The sequence below is a fragment of the Callospermophilus lateralis genome, chromosome X (assembly GCF_048772815.1).
Source record: "Callospermophilus lateralis isolate mCalLat2 chromosome X, mCalLat2.hap1, whole genome shotgun sequence".
In the NCBI taxonomy this organism is placed as follows: domain Eukaryota; kingdom Metazoa; phylum Chordata; class Mammalia; order Rodentia; family Sciuridae; genus Callospermophilus; species Callospermophilus lateralis.
Genome location: NC_135325.1, coordinates 59,930,145 through 59,956,560, shown reverse-complemented (window position 1 = coordinate 59,956,560; position 26,416 = coordinate 59,930,145). Strand labels below are relative to the sequence as shown.

General features: G+C 34.1%; 1 protein-coding gene across 2 annotated transcripts; it reads right to left on the bottom strand.

The window, feature by feature from the left end:
- Positions 1-1,045: 1,045 nt before the first annotated feature.
- On the bottom strand, positions 1,046-16,630 carry P2ry10 (P2Y receptor family member 10). 2 transcript variants are annotated; one of them, XM_077107327.1, is made up of 3 exons: positions 8,442-8,523; positions 7,693-7,727; positions 1,046-2,081 (listed from the first exon to the last, which is right to left on the bottom strand). In XM_077107327.1, exons 1-3 carry the CDS (start codon positions 8,442-8,444, stop codon positions 1,046-1,048), a joined length of 1,074 nt encoding a protein of 357 aa, XP_076963442.1. In that variant the 5' UTR covers positions 8,445-8,523. The 2 variants fall into 2 exon arrangements, with proteins under 2 accessions (XP_076963442.1, XP_076963443.1); XM_077107328.1 differs by lacking the exons at positions 7,693-7,727; positions 8,442-8,523 and adding an exon at positions 16,547-16,630.
- Positions 16,631-26,416: the final 9,786 nt, after the last annotated feature.

Sequence of the window (26,416 nt, the reverse complement as noted above, 5' to 3'; positions counted from 1 at the left end):
CAGTTTCAAAACTTCCTTTCACTTATTTATAAAGATTATATGACCTGTATTAAGCCTTAAAATATATGTTTTGGAAACTAATGAACTATTTGGGTCTTCTGGACCCCTTGTCATGATTCAATAGATTGTCACAATGACAACATAGGTATCACCAGAGACCTTGCAGTCTGAACTATGACAGGTTAACCCCATAACCCATAGATTTTTGGGGGTAATCCCAGGAAAATCATATTGAAATGACCTTGATCTCATGTGTCTTAGCTTAATCATTGCACTTAAGTTTAGTATTACCCTAATAAGTATAATAACATAGAGAGAATAACTTGAGAATACATGATCTATACTCAACAAATTTTGGCTCACTACTTTTAATCAAAGGCAAGTTGCTTAACCTCTCTGAGATGCCATTTATTCATTTGTATTAGAAACTTTCACATTATACCATTTTTGTTAGAGGGGTCAGATGAGATACTATATATCAAAGTGTCTAAGAAATAGGCAGTTCAGAAGAAAATAGACATCCAATAAATTTTCAGCGAATGATTGATTTTCTACACCCTTCCTTTAGTAAAAATTGTGTGGTCCTGAAGCATATGCACTGCTTTAACTCCTCACACCTCTTTATGATTTAACACTTAGACTCTCATTCAGAAATAAAATTCTTCTTACAAAAGAGATTGATTTTTAAATTTGAGAAAAAAAATTCTTGTATTTGTTGAATCTTATTAGCAATATCTACAGAAAATTTTTAAGCTAAAGTATCCAGTTTCTCTTTTGTTACAAACATTTGTAAAAACGTGATCTAGGTCTCTTAACTGATAAAGTACCTTGAATTTTTAAGTTCAGGAAGGCAAATACTGTTTTCCCTTCTACATTTTCAACACTCCCTCTGCTATCACATCCCTGTGACCTCAACTATCATACAAGAAAACACTTTTTTTTTCTTGTTTCCATTTAGTTAAACAAATTATCTGGATGGTAATTCTGACCTTTAGAAAAAAATCCCAAGAACATAACTAAACAGTTATAATTACTTATTTTATTTTTAGCTAATCATTGATGAACCACTCTCCTTGCTCATGAGACGGGAACGGGTCACAGAGCTGCTATGGCGAGACAGTTGGTCACGAAACTCTGAAGCCATGAAATAATAGAGAATTGGGTCCAAAAGGCAGCAGAGACTTGCAAGGCACAGGCAAAAAGGATGGAAATACAGTGTGCTTTTGGCAATGGGACAACTGCTAATGATAGTTTCCTTTACCATAGTATAAAAAATAAAGTTAATGTGATAGGGAGTGAAGCAGATGAAGAAGACTGCAGCACACATGAAAACCATCCTCAATGCTTTTTGCCTCTCGGTGATCCCTTGGAAAGCCATGGGTGGCTGTCTCAAAGATATAGTAGTTTTCCAGGTACAATAGGCAATGATGATCACTGGAATCACAAATCCAGCAAGTTCAGCAATTATAATCATTGCAACCAAAGCCACAGCATTCATTTGCCTGTAACCAAGATCAGCAAAGCAGGATTCTGTGTTGTTGCCTAAGTCTGTGCTTCTCAGAATAGGAAATGGCAAACAGGCAGTCCCCACGATGACCCAGATGGTAGCACTGATGCCCACATCATACCTACGCTTCCAGTTTCTGGCCCTGAATGGCTTGAGGAGAAAGAAGCACCTCTGCAGGCTGATGCACGTCAGGAAGAAAATGCTGGCATACATGTTGAGATACTTCAGGTAGAAGCACAACAGACAAAGGGCCCTCTGGAAAGGCCAGTGGCGGCTGATGTAATAGTAAATCCGGAGGGGTAAGGACAGCACATGAGCCAGGTCAGCCACAGAGAGGTTGATCATAAAAATGATGGCTTTATTTTTCTTGCCGATGAAGCGGCACAGGACCCACAAGGCGGCACTATTGGCCAGAAGACCAGGGATGAATATCAGGATATAGGTGGTTGCATAGAGGGAGTACTGAAATGTCAAATTAGTGACATTGCAGTTAGTCTCAACATAGTTGGTACGGTTGCTACCCATCTTGAATATTTCAGTATATTCATCAAGGTACGCCGTGGATTTATGATCCCTGCCCAAAGCAAAGAAAAAAGAACAGTGATTACTTGTTTAATCAACACCCAGATCTTTCTTATATTTAGAAAGGTACAGAATATTAGAATTACAAAGTAGAGCCTCAAGGAAGATGTACTACTGATCCAAGATCATACAATCAATCACTTAAGGAATAATGGAACTTTCCTACAACTGCTCAATCAGGTTCTCTAAGTTATGTCTTGCAAGCAAGGGTGTATTTAAATACTCAATCTATTATTCACCCTACAACAAAGAGTATAGCATGCAAGTATATTTCTTTTGCTGCCAAATTTGTTTTGCCGAAGTCCCTGGTTAGAGTGAATACTGCTCAGTCATTCCAAGTCAAGATGGTAGAAATTTAGCCTCATCTTTTGAATACCCTTGCCTCTCCTTTAACACTTTGTTCATTGGGTGCTAGATTTCTACCTTGGCACTCAGCACTTAAAAAATGACCCTGATTCCTCAAGCAGTATCATGGCTGATTTTCAGAATCGAGGACTATGGTTTTGTTATCATTTTATCATAATAACTTATGACAGAGGCTCTCTTAGAGTTTGTCTGTCTCTTTTGGCTTAGGTCCTATTTGAAATTCACATGATTACTGGGCACAGTGGTGCATGCCTATAATCCCAGCAGCTCCAGAGGCTGATATAGGAGGATCGCAAGTTCAAAGCCAGCCTCAGCAATGTTACGCAACTCAGTGAGGCCCTGTCTCTAAATAAAATACAAAATAGGGTGGGGATGTGGCTCGGTGGTCGAGTGCCTCTGAGTTTAATCCCTATATATACATAATATATTTCAATATTTGAATTTAGAAACTGAATTTTAAGGCATTTACATTCAAATCATCTTAGAAAAAAAAATTCCCTCTAAGGGGAATCCTGTACTGGTGAGGTATCATCAGGATTTCATGATATCCAGCAATCACCGTTAAGATTGCTCAGGGTACCAGCAAAATAGGCCACCAAAATCATTTTTTGAAAAAAATTTAACATTGTTTTCATTAATCATTGTAAGGAGAAAACTTTTTTAATTCTTCAATCGTACTTTATACTTTAGTATTTTTTTTTTCTTGGTAGTGGGGATTGAACCCAAGGATGATTTACCACTAAGCTACATCCCACACCTTTTTAATTTGTATTTTGAGACAATTTCACTAAATCACTGAAAGTCTTGCTAAATTACTGAGGCTGGTCTCAAGCTTGAAATCTTCCTGCCTCAACTTCTTGACTCTCTGAAGTAGTATGATTTTTATTATGTATTATGTTAGGACATGGAGAAAGATTAGGGTAATCTTCTCAAGGTCCAGTCTGTATTTTGTAGATGACTGGCAGGAGAGCAATAGACTAATTATTTTACTTCAATTATCATGTAAAATTTCAGAATGGGAAGGACCTTTGGAAATCATCATATTCAACCTCCAGATAATACAGGTAAAAGAAGCAATACCCAGAAAAGATGGTTTTATGTCGACACAACCACTAAATGAAAAATCTGTGACTTCAAGTGGGAGAACAAGTTACCTACTCTCCATATACCTCCTTCTTTCCATCTTTGTTTTCCTCCCAAAGACAATTTTTTATTGTTTTGTCTGGATGTGGATATAGATTCTAAATAATTCCAGATATTGATAGAAAATATACCTTATCAAATATGAATTAAATTTTTATTTTCAAAGTTTTGATACTAGATTTATTTTTATTTGTTCTTTTCAGTTATACATGACAATAGAGTTTATTTTGACATTTATACACACATGGAGTATATCTTATTCTAATTAGCATCCCAGTCTTGTGGATATACATGATGGTGAGATCCATGTGGTGTATTTATAAATGTATATAGGGAAGTTATGTCAGATTCATTCCACTGTCCCAAAGACAAATTTTATAAGCATACATTTTGTCATTTTGCAGCAGTGACTATTAGATTCAGATAGCTGCTACTATTCAGTTCTAGAATTAGAAGAAATAAATTAGTGAGTTTGTTTTTCAGGTGTGGTGTTTTGATGTTATTGTTTCAAATTTGTTTTTACCAAATCAGAGGGGTGATATGGTTTTAGCTTCTCCACATTAGTGGTAGAATGACTTCTTATGTATTAACAAATCCAGTACATAGAGATGTGATAGGAGAACAAAAGTCTAAGACATGAATTCACAGAAAAGTTTCGATGTTATGAGCTGCTGTTATTCTAAAAAGTACTTTCACTCCCTCTCCTCTCCTTTTTCACTCACACTATTTGGCCTATCATCTGTGATATGTCTGAAAGAGTCATGTAATCTTCTTGTGTACATATGTATGATTTAGAGTGGGAGGGTGGATAAGTTCTCACATGGGAAAGTCAGATAATCATCATGTTGTGACCATCAAGAATACATCCAGGTAAATTAATCAGGAAAAAGCTATAGGTAAATCTGCCCAAAGGGTCCTCCAGGGATCCCAATTAGAGTCAATCTACCCTACCACCAGAGGAATGGTGGTATATAGGTGGTATATAAAGAATACTGCTCAGCAATATAAGCAAACTATTTACACATGCATCAAGATAGGTTAACCTCAATATAGCGCTGGTTAGTGAAAAAAGCCAAAGCCCCATCTTAAAAAGTACATAACAGGATTTCATTTATAAAATACTAAAAAAAGTTTGCTGTGGTTTTTGCATGTGGAAGAGTTAGGAAAGACTGGTAGGTTTTTTTTTTTTTTTTTTTTTTTTTTTTTTTTTTTTAAAGAGAGAGTGAGACAGAGAGAAAGAGAGATTTTTTTTTTATATTTATTTTTTAGTTTTCAGCGGGCACAACATCTTTGTTTGTATGTGGTGCTGAGGATTGAACCCGGGCCGCACGCATGCCAGGCTTGCGCACTACCGCTTGAGCCACATCCCCAGCCCAAGACTGGTAGTTTTATAGATAAAAACAATGTTTTTGTTGTATTAGATGCATTCAGTAACTTGATTATGATTTTTATAGCTGTATGTATAAGCTTTAATAGCTCACATTTTATACTTGACATATTTGCAGTGTATTGCATGTTAATCGTACCTCAATAAAGCCATCAACAACAACAACAACAAAGAATTTACCAAGTTATCCAAAAAGGAAAATTTCACATGAATTATCTAATTTAATTCCTTCAACTATGCTGAGAGGTAGAAGTATTATTACTCTCAAAATGCACATGAGGAAACTGAGGCTCAGAAAGATTTAGTAAATTTCACAAAGTAAGAAAAATAGAAAATGGTAAATATAGGATCTAATATCATGCAGGCTTTCTTCAAATCTTTTGCTATTTTCACTACTCTATTTTCTTTTTTCTGAGTTGGAGGGACTACATAGTAGAATGCAGGTAGCTTACCTACCTCTCATTGTGACATGTGAAAGCATATTATGGTAGAGCATTTCTAATCCCATAGTAAGATAGTATGATCTTATAACACCAGTTTGGCTATCAGGATAGAACTAAATATTTGTCCCCATACATGTAAACCATCCCTTGCCACTACCCACTTTGAGTTTAGTATTGACATTGATGCTACTATTTATTTTATAATCCCTGCAGAGGCTGTAAGAAAGCAAAAGAAGATACAAGTGCATTACAATTTCAAAATCTAGAAACAGTTCACACCCACTCAAATCACACTTCCATTTTTGTACTTAACAAACATGGTTGTTTGTTTTGGCTCCAGCAGTGTAGAAAGTTTCACTTACAAAAGAAAGATGTTCTGTTTACACCTCTGTGTTAAATAACAGAGCCCATTTAGGCCAAAACAGCAAGCTAGAGGTCAAGTTCACACCTTCATTTTTATTGTGGTTTCTACGCCTCTGAAATTCACAAATCGTTGTGAGCTTAGAGATTCTCATGGCTTGCTTTTCAAAAGTTCTTCTCCAGACTGAAGAGAAAGTAGGAAGAGTTTCCCCCTGAATCTTCTCAGTGACAATTAAGTATAAAATCCCCATGCTGGGGAACGGCAGGGGAATTTATTAGGGTTGGGCAAAAACACAGAGTCTATTAGAGAAGGAACATTTAGCTTTCTGTGAAAAAGTTGTGTCACTGAGATTTAAGAAAGGAGAACAACCTAAGAAGTCACTAACAGGAATATTTAAAGTATGTTTCTTCGGTTTCCCTGCTTTTGTCTCTCTGTCTCTGTCTCTCCCCTTCTCTGTCTATATCTGGGTGGTTGATGTTGCTTCTGTTGCCAATCTCTCTCCCTTTTAATTTAAACATATCTAGGGTTCCTGTTTCTTACAGAGATGTGAGATTAGTGATTCACTCCTTTATCTGTTCTTTCCTTTTCAGTCAATGCCCTGACTCTCCTCCCAGACACTAAAGCTAGAAATTGGAGAGTCACTTCAACCTCTGTTACTCTAGTACCCCTAATATTCAATCAGAAACTAGATGATTTTACCTCCCCAAATTTCCACAATCTAGCTGTATCTCTTAACACTATCCTGATACAGGCCACTGTCATTGCCCCACTGAACAATTGCAACAGCTGCTGTACTGGACTGCCTACCTTAGAGTCCATTTCCCATAATATGTCTAAAACTAGTATTATCATTTAATGAGAACTACCATTTATTTATAGGCTAAATGCATTATATGCATTATCTCATTTATTCTCATAGGAGTCCTATGATTATATCGATGTCACAAATGAGGAAGTTGAGGTGTAGAGGGTTTACATAAGTTTCAATGAAGTCACAAATATTGCATGGGGTAGAAAGAGTCCATGTATTATCATTGGATCCATGGTTGATACTGTACTCTCCTTGCCTCTCTTTTATATTTTACCACACTTGTTGAAATTCTTTTAACATGTATTTCTCTTTAATTAGGAGATTTGCCATCTTTTGATCCTTTCTAACTCTTTCCACATATAGCCCAGGTGATCCTTCCTTGTGACACCATACCATTCCTTTGCTTAAAATCCTTTTCTGGTTCTCTAATGCTGATAGCATTTACTCCAAACTTCTCATTGTGACCCAAAGGCTTTATAACTTATGGATTCTATGTCTTTAAATATCACTTAATTCCATTATCTTCCTCATTTTCTGTATTTCAACCACACTGAGATGCTTTCAGTTCCTTTAACAAGCCAAGATTTTATCTGACAAAGGTCTCTGCATACATTATTCCTTCTCTCTGAAATTTTCTCCCTCCAGATCTTTATATGTCTGGTTCTTTCTAATCTCAGTTTGTAGGCTAAAGAGACCATTTATAACCAACCCTATGAAAGTAATCCCACATATAATTACATATGCTCATACTCTCTATTTTGTCCCTTTGTAACATCAATATTTGCAATTTAACTGTTTGTTTACTTCTTTATTTGGCTATTTGAAGTACTGTGCTCTTAACTTCACTAGCACCATAAAAAATCTGTTTTGTTCATCATCACATATCCAGGACCCAACCTGCTACCTACTAAGCACTCAAAGATTACTTGTATAATAGTACTAAACTTAATATACAATAGTTCAAAGCTCCTACTTAGAAGCATTAAGCAAAAATGAAAGTCATGCTACAACTGATAAATTTTGCTGCTTGCTATTTCCCCAAAGTGTTGTCTTCCAATTTTGTCTATTAGCATCAATATTCTCTATACTTACCCTTTCTTACTCAGAAAATCCATGCCTATAGAGTCCTAAAATAAGAGCAAAATAATAAATTTTAAAATTACAGGTGATCAGATATACTGGTTACCTGTTTTTATAAGTAGAAACCAGCACAACTCAAGATCTTAGAGTATCATCAATGCTGTTATTTGGACCTCAGAAACAGAGTAGTACTTGTGATCTGCTTTCAAGGACAACTCAAACTTTTATTTTTGCTAGTTGCCATTCTGTTATGGGCATACCTACCTCATCTCATCAGCAAATCATTTCTTATCTGTGTATGGGATCTGGAATGGAAGTGAAGAGCTACATCTACAGTCTCCAAAGTACTCTACATTTGGAAAGTCAATATAAAAGAGAAATAACTCACAAAATATTTTATTCCATGGACTTTTTAGTACTTGACTATGTCAAAGCCCATCACTCAATCAGCATATATTCAATAGGTTCCATCCTAGGAACCCTGTGCTAAGTTCTATAGAAAATACAGGATCATCTGCCATGGTCTCTCTCACTAAGAATTAAAGTTAATGTTACAGGTGGTTAATAACTTTTATGTTAGCACAGCATAATCCCTGTAAGTTAAGTAGGAGAGATAATGGTGATAACCCTACCTAGTTTTAGCTGATAAAGAGATGTATCTAGAAAGAGTCAGTACTTTGTTCAAGGTCACAGGGTTAAACTATGATAGAGTTAGAAACAGAAGAAAGATTTTTAGGCCTCTTACTCAATGCATTTCTCACCATATCAGATTGTTTCTATCAAATTCTTTGAGATACAGCATCTTAAGTGAGATAGGATGGCAATTGTACCAAGCCATGTTCATTCTTTTATTGGTACCTGTAAGAACAGAATTGGAGAGCAAAGCAGAAATTATAGTTGGGAAAGAAAGAAAGTTAATCTTAATTTTCCTGATTTATCCACTGCCCTATTTAAATTCTAACATTCCTTCAAAGCTGGCATCAAGCCCCAACTCTACAAGAAAGGCTCCCATAAGTATGACAATCTATGCTGATTGTATCGACATCCCTTATCTGGGACTTGACAATTTGTGATTTCATCAGCAAACAGGTATTCTGCTATATGTTTATCTTATATGCTAATTGCTGAGGTTACTGGGGATGGGGTGAAATTACATAGAAGAATAATACATGGCCATTACCCTTCAGAAGTTTACAGTCACATGGATGGACACAAGAGTAATTAACCATAATAGTTTCAAAAGCACGTCATGAAAGAGGAAACAAAGATGTTTCTGTGGAAAGGGAAATAAAGCCTGCATAGAAGAGGAAGTTTTAAAGTACAACTTGAAGGATAATTGAGTTTCCAATGATCAAGTATGGGAATAGGCAGGACATAGATAAAAGAATGAGCAAGGGATTCCAGGATAAATTAATACCATCCAAAGACTCCAAAGTATAAAATGAATAACATGACAAAATGGAACAATAGGCATTCTATCTCAGCTGGCCAATAGTATGAAATGTGGAACATATAGAACAGGACATGAGAGTGGGGAAAGGGAGTGGAAGAGAGAAGATTGTACAAAGGTAGATGAGACAAGAGCATGGAAATTTTTGAATGCATTTAATGGGAAATTCTAAGAAATGTGATATAACTATACTTGAATTTTTGAATGACTTCACTGGCAATAGTGTAGAAGATGGATTAGAAGGATGGGATACAAGGAGTTCATATCATTTGGGAGTATTTTAGTTGATCAACAGTCTAAGTTTGTCTGGAATTGAGGGTTCCCTGGGATATAGAATTTTCAGTGCTAAAGCATGACAGTTCAAGGCAACAGCATAGTTGGTCATCCTGCTGCTGGATGATAAAGAATATCGTCTGGGGTGGGGGTTGTGGCTCAGAGGTAGAGCACTTGCCTACTATGTGTGAGGCACTGGGTTCAATCCTCAGCACCACATAAAAATAAAATAAAGATATTGTGTTTGCCTATAACTAAAAAATAAATATTTTTTAAAAAAGAATATTGTCTAAATTCAAAAAATTAGAATTTAAAGTAAAATTCAGATATGGAGTTGGCCAGTTTCCAAGATTGTTTGAGGAGCCAATAATAATTTCATTTATAAAACTTTTGAAAGGTTATAGAAATATATCACAATTTCAAACTTCTTCAAAGCAGTTTTAAATGTAGCAACTAACAGCGTTCACTTTCCCTGAAAACCTGAAAAAAATTACGTCTTCTTTAGTCCAGTGCTTTCTAAATTTGTATTCTATGACAAGTTTCATTGATTCCTTACTTTTAAAATGTTTTTCTCTAACAGACTCACTCAGAATCACCAAATTCCACTGGAAATTTGCACTATTCACTTCCAGAGATTAATATCTAAATCTCTCCATTTCTTTTAGTCTCACCTAGCATCCTTCATCATCTTACTTACTTCCCTGTCCAGATTAAATAGTTTGTCAAATTAACTATTCTCACCCAATAATTCATACATTCCTGTTCTGCTTTCTTCTGCGTCACCAACCTTGCAAAGTCTTAATCTAAGAGGAAGTCCACAATCCATTTTCTATTGTACTATCTAAATGGATGAATGATTCTGTTTAAAAAAACAGGGTCTATTTTGAATGACACAACTATAAATTAATGATCTCCAGCCTAAGATTTTTATTCCAGCTTTATTCTCATGCACCTAATTAGTATCTTCTTCTATTAGCATGGCAGCTATCCAGCACCTTAACAACTCTACTAAAGCTTCCTCCTCTCTCAAGCTCTCCCATCCCCCACCTTTCTCAGCAGATGGCTTTATCCCTTACCTCACAGAGAATATTGAGGTTATTGAGTGAGAAGTAACTCAGTTTCATCTATTGTCCCCTCCCAACACAAATCTTATCTAAAGCTGCACTCTTTGTACATCCCAAGCTGTTCTGTCTGAAGATGAATTAGCACACTCCTCTCATATCTCTCTTGATCTTATTCATTAGTTATTCCTTTTCACTCCCAGACTTCCATGCCCTCCTCCACCTCAGCTAATTCTTTGTCATGAAGTTTCTCTAACTCACCAAATAATGATTCTTTATTCTATGCACCTTATCCTTCTTTTCCATCTTCCTTTTCTATTTAAAAATATTCCTCACAATAGTTGTTCACACCAATTATTTTCTTTTCCTCACATTATGTCCATTGTTCAATGCATTTCCAAGTGCTATACATATCCCCACAACCTCAATCCAGTCCTGAGTTCTATGATTCTGAGATACCCAGACAGAAATGAGAGCAGAATTCCCAGTGGCTCCAATACCAGTCTTACAGAAGTAAGGCTTCTTGGTGCCTCCACTTTATAGTGCTCTCTACAGGATACAAGCCTCCTACCCCCCAAAATCATGATAATGAAGAAGTGATGCTTTTTTTCTCTTGAAAAAGGAGTCTGCAGCTGGGTATGATGGTGCACATCAGTAATCCCAGTGGCTTGGGAGGCTGAGGCAGGAGGATCACAAGTTCAAATCCAGCCTCATCATCTTAGTGAGGTCCTAAGAAACTCAGTGAGACTCTGTCTCTAAATAAAATACAAAAAAGCTGGGGGAGTGGCTCAGTGATTAAGCACCCCTGCGTTCAATTTCTGGTACAAAAAAAAAAAAAAGGTGGGGGCGGGGGAGAAAGAGTTATGCTGTGCTGTGTTGGCAGATGTTAAATACCTAAGGGGAATAACCAGCACAGGGGTGTAATCTAATAAGCAAAGCAGGAAACCAGTAACCATCTCCGAGTTACTGTTAAAGTATGGCTTTAATGATATACCTGATAATGAAAATTGGTATAAAGTTATGATTAACACTCAGTTTAGCTCCTTTTTTTTTGCCTCGATCCCATATCAGAGATCAGTATTTTACTCCTATTTCAAGATTCCATCCCATCCCTTGTACTAGGCAGCCCTACTTTAATTTCCGTTTTCTTCAAATTTCCACTAAATTTATAGTTTGCACTAGGAGAATGCAATCTCTCCGAGATTCTTACCCTTAGACATTTATATAATTCACTTTACTTAGTAGAGGACTAAGCATGCAGTAGTGGCTCAGTTCATATGAATTAAATTATAAAGGTAAGAATATGGAGAATGGGCACATATTTGCAGAGCCTTAGGTAATTTTATTATCTATGTCTCTCCCATGAGTTACTCTACTAAGAAACTTCCAAAACCTTTCTCCTTCTACTACTGAGGAAAATGTGGTAAATGCAAGTATAATAAGGTTTGATTCTAACAAATCTTGATACCTAAAAGCTTCAAATTCTACAATCCCAATCTTTCCATTTCCAATAGGAATCCAATATGCTTAAGTGGGAATTTAACCATTGAGCACTTTATTTTGTAGAAATACCTAATTTTATCTCAGAACACAAAGGTGCATCAGCTCTTTAAATATTATTCAATGGACCTGAGTCCAATGTCTTTGTAGGTACCAATAACATCTCCAAAAACTCAGTTGCCTTTCTCAAACCAACTAGCTCAATGCTAGTTTCAAAAAGATATAGCTAAACTGAGCTTATGTTATTATGACATCAAAATTTATACTAAAATCCTAAGACATTGTGTTTCATTTGTGTACAATGAATTGAAGAGCATTCTGCTGTCATGTATAACTGATTAGAACAAATAAATTAAAAAATTAAAAAGAAATGCTAGGTACATGTATGATTGCATGAGTGGTGGGGCCCTACTTTGTGTACAACCAGAAAAGTGATAAATTGTGCCCCATTTGTGTATGATGAATCAAAAAGCATTCTGCTTTTCTGTATAATTGATTGCAATAAATTTAATTTTTTTTTAAATCCTAAGACCCTGTGAAATACTAAATCCAAAAATTTTGCACATTTATCTAGGTCCTAATTTGTATGTGAACTCTAAATTTTATAACAACTCAGTTAATTATTATGGTGCCCTCTTACAGCTCAGAAAATGGAGTCTTAGCAGGACTAAGTGAATTTCCCAAAGAGTTATCATTTAAGTAGTAATGAAGCTCTTCGTAATTAGAGAAAGCTCAAACTCTCCTTGTCAAAACAACTCATCGCAAGGAGAAAAAAATATTTTAAAGTGACATTTTTGTGCATAAGACTGTTTATAAAAGATGAAGAACCTATTGTTCTGGGCTCTTTCTATCACTTTCAGGTATATGTGCTATGTTTATATGGTAAATTACTGCCCACCAGGTGTCAGGATAGGATTATATCAAAACCAATATCTTTATGTAGTTTTACCTTTGAACTTAAATCATAATAGATCAATGAAGTAGTAGTACAATTTCTTTATAACAAGAATGAACTGAATTAGACAACACTTGTGGGATCTGGAAAACTCAAAAGCAGTATAATATATGTTAAAAAGTACTAAATTTGGAACTAAAAGACTTAGATTCCTGTAACTATTCAAATTCACTTTGTGTTGCTTTGATAAATTCCTTCCCTTCTGTGGACTTCATTTTCCTTATTATTAAAATGAGGCAATGTAATTTTTAACTCCCTTGCAGTTCTAACTTAGGCATTGCTTCCCTCAATTCCTACCAAAAGCACTGTCACTGCCATTCCTAATATAGCCAATAACACCTCAGCTGACATTTATACTTAATAATGCATTATAAGTGTATGTCTACTGATTTATACTTAATGCATTATAAATATATCTGCATACAATTGACATTTATTTTCATTGAAAAGATCTATTATGAATAAACAGATCAGGGAATATCATATCTAACTTATGGATGAGGAAACTGAGGCTCAAAGAAGCGATTTTTTTTCATTTACCTGAATCTGTTAAATTATCAAGTGGCAAAGTCGGAAGGATAGAATTCGGGTTCTAGAAACATCTAAAAAAAATTCAGGTGCCTTTCCCAACCAAGTTTCCTTACTCCCAACTCTACAAATCTTCACCCTCCTCAATCCCCCTCCTCTTTTCACCTATTATCATTAAGTAAGTAGCACCACTAAGTAACCAAGTTCTCAAATTTACTTCTATTTTCATTGGTGTTAGGGCTAATCTCTGTGTTTATCATTTTTAAGGAAGAGAAATTAAATAGAGAAAGAAGTTTGTTAATGGGGAACAACCTTTACAGGCCATTTGGGAACTTAACATATTTTTTTTAAACTTATCCCACATGAATTACCTAAGCTAGTTTGATCCTCATAACCCTGGTGTTTTTCACTCAGTCACAGCCAGAGCCAAAGAGGAGCACCTAAAATTGGAAACTGTAATTTCCTGAATTAATACACATCGACTCCAAATAACCCTTCTTGACGTCAGAAGCACAGAGATTTGGATATATTCTGCAAGTCTACACATTTTTTTTTCTGTCAATTAGAGGAAGTAAAAATTATATTTATCCTTAAAATGAATTAAAGCAATTAGATCATTTAAAAACTAACATCCCAAATTTTGAATTTGACCTTCCATACATGGATCTATTCAATTTTTAATAATTTAGAAGGAGGCCTAATTAGATATCATGTTTTCAATAGGGGCAGCATTTTAGAAGAGGAAAGAATTATGTATTTTGGGCAGACTTAGGATTATATCATGACTTATTTATTGGCTATCTAGTTTGAAATAATTCAATTCATATATTTGGACATCAGTTTTCCCATATGTAAAAGTAAGATTTTAGTTTCTGATACATAGATCATTGTGTAGATGGAAAATATATGTGAATGTACTAATTTTCATTTCTGGTACACAGTAAGCAGTAAATAAATATAAGTTCATTTCCTCTTTACTTGTGTACAGAGTTATTGTGGAAATCAGATTTCAGAACCCTTTGCTTTGTTTATTGTTTATATCCTATCATATATTCTTTTAAGAAAGAAAATTATGTAAGAAAAAATATACTTATCTGTGATTCAAAAGTTAAATTACTTTGGATAATCTTTTTTTGAAAGAAAATGGTGGGCATTGGTAAAGATTATTGAGTTGTCTTAAAAATCTGAAATACATGTTCAGAAGACTTTCTCTAATTAGATTTCCCTACTATATTCCCATTATTTACCAGTCCATAATATATAACTTTTATCAGGTACTGAACACCTAGACTCCAATTATTGTACACTAGGACCATCTATTCTAACCCTTTTCCCATTATTATAGGTGAAATTATTGAGATACATACAAAAGAAGCAATTTGCTCAAGGCCACAAAATGAGTCATTTGCAGAACTTGAACTATAATCCAGACTTCTTCACTTCTTATGTATCGATCTGTCTACTTCATCACTCTACTTGTGAAGCATGTGAATGAATAATAGGTGAAAACTTCCTTACAAAAATATCCTCGTCTGAAGTATAAGAATATTTTTGGCCAAAAGTTTTCTTTTTAATATAGACCCCCTGCCAGACATTTCCCTGATTGGTGGAACTCTTAGAAAGTGTGGGTTCATAACAAATATCTTTGTCCTTTTTGTTAAATATAATAGAGGGCTATAGACTGTCCTGTCTCAGAGGACTCCAACTCACCTCAAATACAGCTAATCAACAATCACTACCCAAACCATCCATAATTGTGTTTATTCATTTGGACTATTATGCTCCACTACTGCTAGGATTTAACTCAACAGCTTTCCCATTTGGAGTCAAAAAGAAATGCATTTGACCAAAGAAGGATCTGTGTTCAATAGAAACCACTAAAAACATAACTGTCCTACATGAATGACCTGATTATCAGTATAACTGAAGTCACTAGCCACCTCAATATTCCTGTGTATAAATTACTTTAGCTGTGAATAATTTTAACATATTTTAATTGCCCAGAGGAACTCCAAAATTAATAAAAATGGCAAAGCCTCCCCACTGCACTTGAAGAAGCAAAATAAAAATATCCTTAGATCCTTGGATCTAATACTATTCCGCACAAAAAATACAACAAAGCTTGTTATCCCTGTATAGACCGATACTGGTGAAACTGAATTTTCACAGTCCACTGTCAGGGACTACCCAACTGGAAATTTTCTTTTGACCTGGTCATTTTGTCTCAGAACTGGAGAAATGTTAGCACTCAATAATAATAATAACTGAAAAGATAAATGCCTCAATTTGGGGCTTTGCTATTCAGTACAGATAAAATTGGGTTAAAAAGTGCCTTCCAAAGGCACTTTTTCTAATCTAAAAATCATTAGGGTCATAAATTTATTTACAGTATTCTCTGGAAGATGTAGCCTACTGTAGGGGAAAAGGAACATCAATCTTATTTCTAATTCTGTCACTAACTTGCAGGGTGATTCTGTCTTCACCTCACTGGTTCTCAGTTTCCTCATCTGTATTGCAAGGGATTTTCATCTTAAAGATCATTTTAGTTCCAAAATCAATAATATTACTTTCTTTCATTTCTCCTGAAGGAAATGATTATTTGTCTTAGTATCTCTGCAAGCTAAACTTACCAAATCAAAAAGTTTGTTTAAAAATCTTCCTTCATTATACAACTAGATAAACTAAACAGCAGTAATCCAAATCCTATTTTATTGGCTAAGTATATCAAATTGTCCCAATGAGTAGAACTCAAAACAACTCTTTGCTTACCATTTTTTTTTTATAATTCTTGGTCCCAATTTACAAAGATGTTTCTCACCCTAGCCCCTTCCACCACAACACTTATCAAAGGCTGAACTGCACCACAGACTCTATGCTCCTGGTGTAATGGTGGGGACTAATGGCATTAACCCCAAATTGGAATTCTGGTCAGACACAAAGGCAATCACCTTTCCTCCTTCTGTAAGAATTCTGACATGAGAAACCAGGGGTCATTTCAATTCAGACACTGTTCCTACATTTGCCTGTTCTGATCTTTATGCTCCCACCAGTCCTTTCACATGGAACCACTAATACCCCAGGTTCTAGACTATAACTTACCTGGAGTTCAGGCCAGACAAGCACTCTTGTTTCTTTGCAAGGAGCTAGGAGTAAAAAAGCCTAATTCTGGGTGGCACGTACATATCCTGTTGATAACTGAAAAGAAATGCTTCTTTAAAGAGGAAGTTGAGTACATTTGGGCCTCACCACAGAAACCTTATTTGCACAGACTAAAGGTAAGTCCCTTGAGCAATGACGCTGGTCTAGTTTTATTTCATTTCATTGGTGCACAGAAATTCAAAGTAAAGGAAGTCAAAGGCCATGCACATTCAAACAATGAATGCATACTAGCCTTTCTTAATGTTTCTCACCCTAGGCCCTTCCACCACAACCCATGTTTATTTCACTAGATTACAGAAGGTTCAATGGCAAGATGAGACTTTCAAGCAAAATCTGTAGGTTTACTGAAGGGAAAGTTGCTATTTAATCCTGAGGGAAAAGGCTGAGAAACCTTGGAATACAAGTCAGACAACTTTTGCTTAAGCTGTTCTCTATGAGTACCTTTCTCCCAACCCCTTCATGTTTAGACTCATAATTTAATGTGCAGTTCAGTTGTTTTTGTACCTTCTTATCCCTTTACAATACTGTAAACTGTTTGAGGACAAAGATCATGTCTGAGTTATCACTGTATTCCTAACTAGTCCAGCACAAGGCATTTCCATGAATATTTATTGAATGAATAAGTGAGAGAATGAATGAATAAATAAATGTTCAAAGAATGCATAAGTATATAAATGAACAGTATTGATTACAGAATCTCCATCCAATGTACTGAGATTCTTATTATTATGTATATTGCCTATGGGAGCTTCACAAGTATGCAAATAAATATCACACACTTGGAGCCAACAGCCTCAGCCAAATCTAAGAGCAATTCTTAGAAACAAGGCTTGCAAAGCAGCACAAACTACTATGAGTGTGCGAGGGAACCAAACTCGGAACCCAGGCTCCAAAGAGCCTTGTGAGTAATAAGTATAGCAAAGGAGAAAAAATAAATTATTGTGGATTAGGTAAAAGGGTAGCGTTCTGGTTCACAGATAAGAAGGATTAAAGAAGGAAGTAGATGGTAACATTCTTGTAGGAGAGCAACCTGGATCTGCAACAAGCTCATATAAAACCAGAACCATTAGAGAACTAGATGGAACTATGCCTGACCCTCAGAGATGTCCAATAAAAATCACTAGAACATCAAGGGATGGAAAAGAAAAGCTTTCAGCATTGGAAACTACGAGGTTGGGCTGATTGATGATAAGACCATAACTTATGAGAACTGGCAAAAAGAGAGGGTACGCATCCTGGCTGATGTATGTCAAATGAAACAAACTTGACCTTGCAGTCCTCTTCCTAATTCTGATTTCATATATTTATTCACCTCCAATCTGTTATTAATTTAGTTTTCTGACTTGGAATCCCTACTGAGAAGAGAATACATTGACAGGCCAACACACATCTCAGGCCATTTGGCAGTTCTGTTCCTCACAATAAATTATTAAATTGGCTTTCTGATACAAATATGTCCCTTGTGAGTTTGAACAGTGTGAGCCAGTTCTTCTAGGGTATTATCCGTCCCAGAACAAAGAAAGGTCCAGACCTGTTCAACTTCAAAGCCAAAACCTATAATAGCAGGAGTAAAGGAATCATTTCCTGACAATTAATTATCACCACCACATCCCACCTTCATTTCACAGATGACATATAAACCTTTTAGATTACTTCATTTTTTTCTTGAATGCAAGTACCCTCTCAAGTCATTGGTCCTAAAAATGGAAGCAAATAAAGATCAGAAGTCAGCATCCCAATCAGGCAAAAAACAATTCAACTCAGGTAAATTCACGTGTTATTTAAAGGGAACAAAGCTGTGGTCAAATCAAGAAAACCTGATAATTCATCATCTCCAATTAATTTGCAGAACAAAGTCTTCTAGTTGTTAGTTAGGATTAATGATTATTATCACCTGGAACAATTAATAAATATTTTAGACATAAGAGTTTATATAGTAGCCCAGCTGTCCCATTTTGCTCACAGTTGTGAATGCTTCCCTTCTTCCTATGTCTCCCCTCAGAGTTCATTTTATTTGGTGGCTCTTATCTTCGCTAGTCTGGGAAGAGTTTATGATTTGATGTTTCAAAGGCTTTTTTTATTATTTTTTAGTTGTAGTTGGACACAATATCTTTATTTATTTACTTTTATGTGGTGCTGAAGATTGAACCCAGGGCCTCACCTGTGCTAGGCAAGCGCTGTACAGCTGAGCCACAACCCCAGCCCCTCAAAGGCTTTTTAGTCTAACAATAGCAGTAGAAGAGGAAGAATAACTACTCTTGAGGGCATTATTCATTACCAAATACTCTATTTTTTAGGAAGAACTATTCAATTTTAGTATCAGGAAAAACTAGATTGTTATTAAACAACTGGTTTAATTTGAATCCCGTGGATAATGATTGAGCAACTGGTTGTATGTCTCTTTCTATCTGCTCTGCTAAAAAACTTGGAACCAATTTAAAGATTACTAGTAGCAACCATAGAGATCCTCTTATATTGCTTTTCTAGATTGGCTTCTTTCATGGATCAATTTCTATGAACTTGCTCATTTTTCTTTTTTAGTTTGTTTACCTTTAATTCTAGTATACATACTTTAAGCCACTATCAATCCTTTCTAGAAAAAAAAGTAATAAAATAAAGGACAATGTGAGATGTAACTTTATTTCTTTTTGTATTAGAATTAGTAAACATGAATTGCTTTAAATAAACTGTCTTCAAGATTTCCCATGTCTGATATCTGATTATATATCTATAGAGTATTCCTGTGTGCTTTTTAACTAATCATTCAACAAATACTTAGTGAGCTATGGCAATGAGCAATTTTTAAAATAATGAGTTAGGGTTGAAAAGCATAACATAGATTTCCTATCCTACAAGTGTCTACAGTTAAGTGATCATTAAGACACTGATTAGGAAACACAGCATAGTATATGATTTGTATTACATTGTGTAGAAATTAAGAAAATGAATCCAACATGAACTGAAACTGTTTGGGAAGGTTTGCTAGTTCTTGCTTAATATGCAAAGTTTGGATTAAGCAGTATTTCCCAGTGAGGGGAACATATCCTACCAGAGGCATAAAACGTTTTTGCATTTTATGTGGTATAAAGAATAGCTTTTTAAAAGGTTTAAAGTTATGTATTTATTTTAAGGCTTTAAAATATAATAGAATTAGTAATTCAAAGCTGTTATTTCATGGATAATATTGCTTAAGTCTGAAGTAGTCAAGATTTTAAAAATCTTTTTTAAACATACACACAGAAAAGCAAATATATAGAACATAAAGAAACATAATAAAACTATGGAGGAACATCTGAATATTGAAATTCAGCAAATTTAAAGATAGGGAGAAGTTAAGGAATTACAGGAAAGAGAATGGGAAGTAAGCATATATAATCTGTGTGATAAGGAGGACAAAATTTTGTCTGAAAATAGTGCATGTTAGGAAACAGTGTATAAGATGCTTTGAGGGTGGAAACAGGCAACAAAGTTCTCAGAATGTAGTTAACAGGAAGTTGTTTATGGGTTGTAAGCACAGCTAGGGGGAGGGAAATGAAAACTATTATTTATTGAATACTTTCTATGAACTGTCACCATTCTAGGCAATTTACACACATAATTTCATTTATTAATTCTTCAATCCAATTCCATGGAGCAGGAACTAATATTATCTCCCATCTTGTATATGAGAGAACTGAAATATAGAGGGGTTAGTTAACTTCCATAAGATGATAAAACAAGTCATTGGGAGAGATAAGATTATGATCCATGTCTGTTTGGCTCTAGAGACCAAATTATTATTCCTTGAAAAATCACTGTTACAACAGTATATATAATGGATTGCAGAAAAGGGACAAACAGGAGGTCCTGAGCTCTTTTGAAGCATATACCAATAAATTAAATTTAAGGTAATAAGAGCATCAATTCAGGCAAAACCAGTAAGAATGAAGATAGAGGGAATTTGAAGAGGATTATTTTTCCTCAAGAGTCCTTAAAGCTGTAATCAGTAAAATGAAAGAGGAAATGAATCTTCATAAATAGGGATAAATCAGTCTTTGTAGGAATTCAGTTTTTGCATATTTTTCATTTAAAAATGAGTCATATGCAAGTATCTTCTTTCAGAAAGAAAAATATACTTTAGAGCTAGAATAGATGTGCATTTTTCTGAATCACAGAGTCTGGTTTTAGAGACAGATATAAGCACATGGGCACTTCTTGAGGCCCCCCTGTGATGAACCTGCAGTCCTAAAAAAGGAAATGATTGGTCTCACAATATATGAATTTCTAAAGAAATATATTTCATACAATTTTCCTAAGAGGAGATTTCATTCAACCAAATAACTAACCATTTGGTTTTACATGTTGTGAATTAATAGCATAATGAAATTTCACCAAATTCTGGATAATCTCTTTGGTTTACAAAGACAAAAACATTGACTGAGCAACAGGCAAAAGGATAAGATTTGTTATTCCATACATCTTTCTATGAGCCTTACTAAATTTATATATATATATATATATATATATATATATATATATATTTGAATATATATAAATTTGAATATATATAAATTTATATTTATTTATATAAATTTATATATATGTACGTTTATATATATAAATTTATATATAAATTTGGCCTTACTAAATTTATCAATCACCAAGACTGACCTTTGGGAAATTTTTTTTTCAACAATTCTAATTTCACCTGTTTAAATAGATGAAAATTATATTTGTGATCCCTCCTTTTTCATTAAAAACCAGTGATCTATCTTACATTTCAAATGACTCTTTCATTCATATTTTAAACAATAAAACATTCATTGACCTTTCGTAAATATTGGCTCAATGAGGGCTTATGGTTTGAGGGTATTGTAACCTTAATTCTTCAATGCAGTGATATTGGGTGAGGGACTTAGTGGAAAGTATTTGGGTCATGAGGCAAAACTGTCATTAGTAGGTTGATTCCTTTCTCACAGGAATGGGTTAATTTTCATAGGAGTTGAGACTCCTTTTCTCCATTCCAAATGCACCTATTTGGTTTTCTATTTTCCTCCATGAGTTACAACAACACATGGCCCTCACCAGAGGCTAAACTGATGCTAGTGCTGTACTCTTGCACTTCCCAGTCTTCAGATATATGATACAGAGTAAATTTCTTTTCTTTATAAATTACCAGTGTCATGGGTATTTTCTTATACCAACAGAAAATAGATTAAGACACAGAACTATGCAAATTTTATACTATACTGTCTCAAAAATGCATTTGTTATTATCACTGCTGATTTAATCAGAAATCTCTTTAAGCAATAGAAGTTTACAAGAAGGTGTTAGGTTTATGAAATGATGATGGATATGTATTTTTCAAAGTTTTAATTTTTATTTGAAAATTGAAGGTTTATCATTGGCAACAAACATCTGTCAGTTGTTTTTCCTTGAAGTCAGGCTCACATTGATCATTAAAAGACTAGATCTTGGGGCTGGGGATGTGGCTCAAGCGGTAGCGTGCTCACCTGGCATGCTTGCGGCCTGGGTTCGATCCTCAGCACCACATACAAACAAAGATGTTGTGTCCGCCGAAAACTAAAAAATAAATATTAAAATTCTCTCTCTCTCTCCCTTTCTCACTCTCTCTTTAAAAATAAAAGGACTAGATCTTTTGATATACAAATTTAAATAGTCATAACTTTCTTTCAGTACTTCTATTAAGTAAAAGTGTTCCTGAAATATTATCTAGTTTAAACACAAAGCTTAAATAAGTTTTCAAGTGTTTTCCTTTGAAATAACCATCATGTGCAATTAAAGTACTTAATGCATACTTCCTATTTGTTTCACATTAGAATATTAAAAAGATGTGTACTCAGGTTCAAGATTCAATTAAATGGTGGAATAAGCACTTTAGAAGTTTTCTCCTATAAAAGCAACAAGAACAATGGCGAATTGCTCAAAATCAAACTTTTCAGAATTTCTGGAAATTAGCTAAAGTATTGTATTTTTTTAACAAACTTGGCTATCAAATTGTCATTCCTTTTTTTTTTGGACATCATAACTTAATTTTATTTATTTATCTATTTATCTATCTATTTATTTATTTATTTATTATGTGGTGCTAAGGATCAAATCCAGTGCCTCACATGTGCTGGGGCACTGAGCCACATTCCCAGTGCCTTGCTCTACTATCACCCTCTCCTGAGACCTGGAGTAACCTTTAAAACCAATGGTCTGCAAGCATGTTCAAAACCATGTTCAAAACCAAATCAGTTTACCATCCATTGGAATGAGTAGAATGGTGTTGGAAGGTTTCAAAATCAGCATTCCTAGAGAACTGTCATAATAGGACTGGCCCGAAATTCCTTGGAAACAACACTAATAGAGCTTGTTGGACCTAAAATATTTCCCAGCATAAACAGCATTTCCCCTGGGGCTTTTGTTAAAAATGTTTTCATTTATCAGAAATTAAGACTATGGGTGTCAGAATTGGGATATAACAAGTAGAGCAAACTACTTACACAAAATGTTTAAAAGCAAAAACGAGAGAATAAGAAGTCCTTGCGGTGCTTTTAAAAACTGCAGTATGTTTTTAAAAACCTTAGAATACAACCCACATGTGTAGTGCCAGTGCCTGCCCAGGGCTGTGCGCACTATAAAGAAAGACCTAAGAAGACATTAAGTTTTCAGTTCTTGTAGACTTTAAGATGACACAGGGAAAAAGTGAAGTCTACACCAAATTTCAAACTACCAGGCTGAGTATTAAAGGTCTGTTAAAACATGTATACAGATTCTATTAAAAAGACTGGAAGATCTACTAGTTCTAGGAAATTTCGGTCCAATCATTGCATGACTATTAAATTAATTGACCATTGACTTTAGTGGCCATGCACAACAAAGCATTTGTAGAAGTTACATTTAAAATATAGAGTAAGTTTTATCAAAGTCACTATACTATATAAACAAACAACACTAACAAAATAGAAATGACCACAAATAGCAAAAATAACAAACCCTGGGGAATGGCAAAAATTTAATTTCTAAAATAGCCACATTATATAATTAAAACAGAAAACTATAAGACCTACAATAAAGAAAACTATAAGAAATATAAAGAACCAAGAAAGTATAACATACAAAAGGGAAAACTGCAAGGCAATTAATAGAAACTGTCCCTGAGGCAGCCCAGACAATAGATTCACTAAATAAGGGGCTTAAATTAACTATTTAAAATATATTCAAAGAACTAAGGAAACCATGTCCGAAGAATTAAAGTAAGGTATGAAGATAATGTTTCACCAATGACAGAATACTAATAGAGGGAAATTGTTCAAGATGAAATTGAAATTTTACAGTTTAAAGTAAAACAAAATAAAAGAAACTGAAATACAATTTACTACAAATACAAAGGAGCAGATTAAAGCATGTAGAAGAATTGATAAACATGAAGATAAAACAATTGGTATTTTTTAATCAGAGAAACAGGAAAAAGAATGAAGAAAAATGAATAAAATACTGAGTCTTATGGGATACCATCAAGCATACTAATGATTATATCATGGAAGTTCCAAAAGAAGAGGGGAGAAAGAGGCTGAAAAATATTCAACATAATATTTGAAGGAATAATGGCTGGAAACATGAAAATAATGTTTTAGTCCACATTTAAAAAAATATAAATAAACTCCAAATATTACAAATTCAAAGAGATCCATACCTAGACACAACATATTCAAACTCAAAAAATAAAACAAAGAAAATATTGAAAGCAGCAACTTCTCATCATGAACTATAGGGACTAGAAGTTAGTGAAGCAGCATATTCAAATATATTCATAAAAAATCAGCTAAGAATTCCATATGAAGTAAAGATTTCTTTCAGGAGTGAAGATAAAAATAACACATTTCCAGACAAACAAAAACTCAAAAAATGTGTCTCTAGAGAACCCATTATACAATAAGTACTAAGAGAATACAAATATAAAAGGTATACAAATGTACATGAAAAAAAAGAATGTCAATAAACTGAGGACAACAAAAAAATGAGATAACATAATTACATATAGCTTCTCCTTTTTCTCTTATTTTAAAAAATAATGCATGAAATAAAACAAAAGTAATCATACCATGGGAGTACCACATATAGAAAAGATACAAAGGAGGTGGGTGGTAGCTAAGATATACTGGAGTGAGAAAATGATACTCAGTCATAACGTTAATACATAAGAAGAAATAAATATTACCAAAAATTATACATTGGAAGGATAATATAACAAAATTCATATATATATTTTCTATTTTATCATCATTTTTAAAACATAAAAATATATAAAAGAATAATGATAACAACGGAATGCTCATTTTGTAATATATGTAGACTTAATTTATAAAATAACATAAAGAGGAAAAAATGCAGCTATATAATAACATTTTTGTGTATCTTTTTAGAATTAAGTTTGCATAAATCTAAGTGTAATCTGAATAAGTTAAGAATATATATTTTAAGCCATAAAGCAGCCAGGTGAAAAAACTAAAATACATCTGATAAAGGGTTAGAGATGTAACTTTAGTGGTAGAAAACTTCCTCAGCATGTGTAAAACCCTGGGTTTGATCATCAGCCCCCCATATACACACCATATATATACTAAAATATATATACATATGTTACATATATGTGTAATGTATGCTTATGATGTAAATATATATGTATATATAATAGCTATTGGACTGAGTTTTGGGTGATAATTATGCAAGGTGTATATGTATATAAATTAACTCAAAAGTTAAACTAAAAATGTTCACTCAATGCAAAAGAAAGAGGAAACATGACTGGAAATGAGACAATGAGATACGTAGAAAATAGCAAAATGTCTAGGTGTGAATATAACCATATGAATAATAGTATTAAATATAAATGAATTAAACAATATAATGAAAACAGAGGTGGTCAGACTGAATAATGAAAGTAAATTTATCTCTGTGCTGTCTACAACAGACACATTATAAATTCAAAGATAAAATGTGACTACAGGACAGGAAAAGACATATCATGCAAACAAGTGAAAAACAACCAGAATGGCTATATTATTAATTAAAATATATTTTAACACAAAAAAGTTATTATCAAACTCATGTGATATATAACAGGTGGTATGAGCTATGAACTAATCAGGTATAATAGGATCACATGACCCAACTAAGATGCTTTACGTTTAGTTTGTCAATTGTAATCCAGAAGTGTACTAAAATATGAGGAAATTATAAGAATAATTTTATTTTATAGCTTTTTCATTGTAATAGGTTGTGGAGATAAAAAGCTGGTCCTTTACCACAGAGACACATATAGTGTTCCAGGACTTCTAAAGAGATTTAAAGGTGAACAAGACATAACCTTTGATTTCAGATGCTGTCAGCTCAGTTATTTTATAATTGAGGAAGTAACCTAGGGTCCTTAGTTTTCTCATTTTTAAAATGCTAGTTAATAGCTAATGAATTGAGTTTAGGATAAGAATTATGCAAGATCATGTATTTAAATCACTTATCTCAATGCCTGATTCATAAGTACTCAATAATACATTCATCTACTACTCTAAGAGCTCTATTATTTTGGGGAAGAAAATCCCTGCAGATTAATTAATATACATAAGTTAACATGCTATATATGTTTTAAAAAGAGACATGAGCAAAATGTTAAGATATTTCACATTCGAGAGAACATTTCTGGTGGGGAAAATTAGGGAAAGTTTTCTGGAGGAAATAAAAAGAGCTTTGAATACTCAATGGGATTTTAACAAGTAGAGAACTATATGAACATGCATGGATTCATGCACATATACTATGAGTGTG

Bases quoted from the DNA above. Each gene is read 5' to 3' on its own strand.
- P2ry10 (XM_077107327.1), bottom strand. The intron at 2,082-7,692 runs GTAAGTATAGAG...TGCTTTGGGCAG, and splicing joins GATTTTCTGAGTAAGAAAGG to GGATCATAAATCCACGGCGT.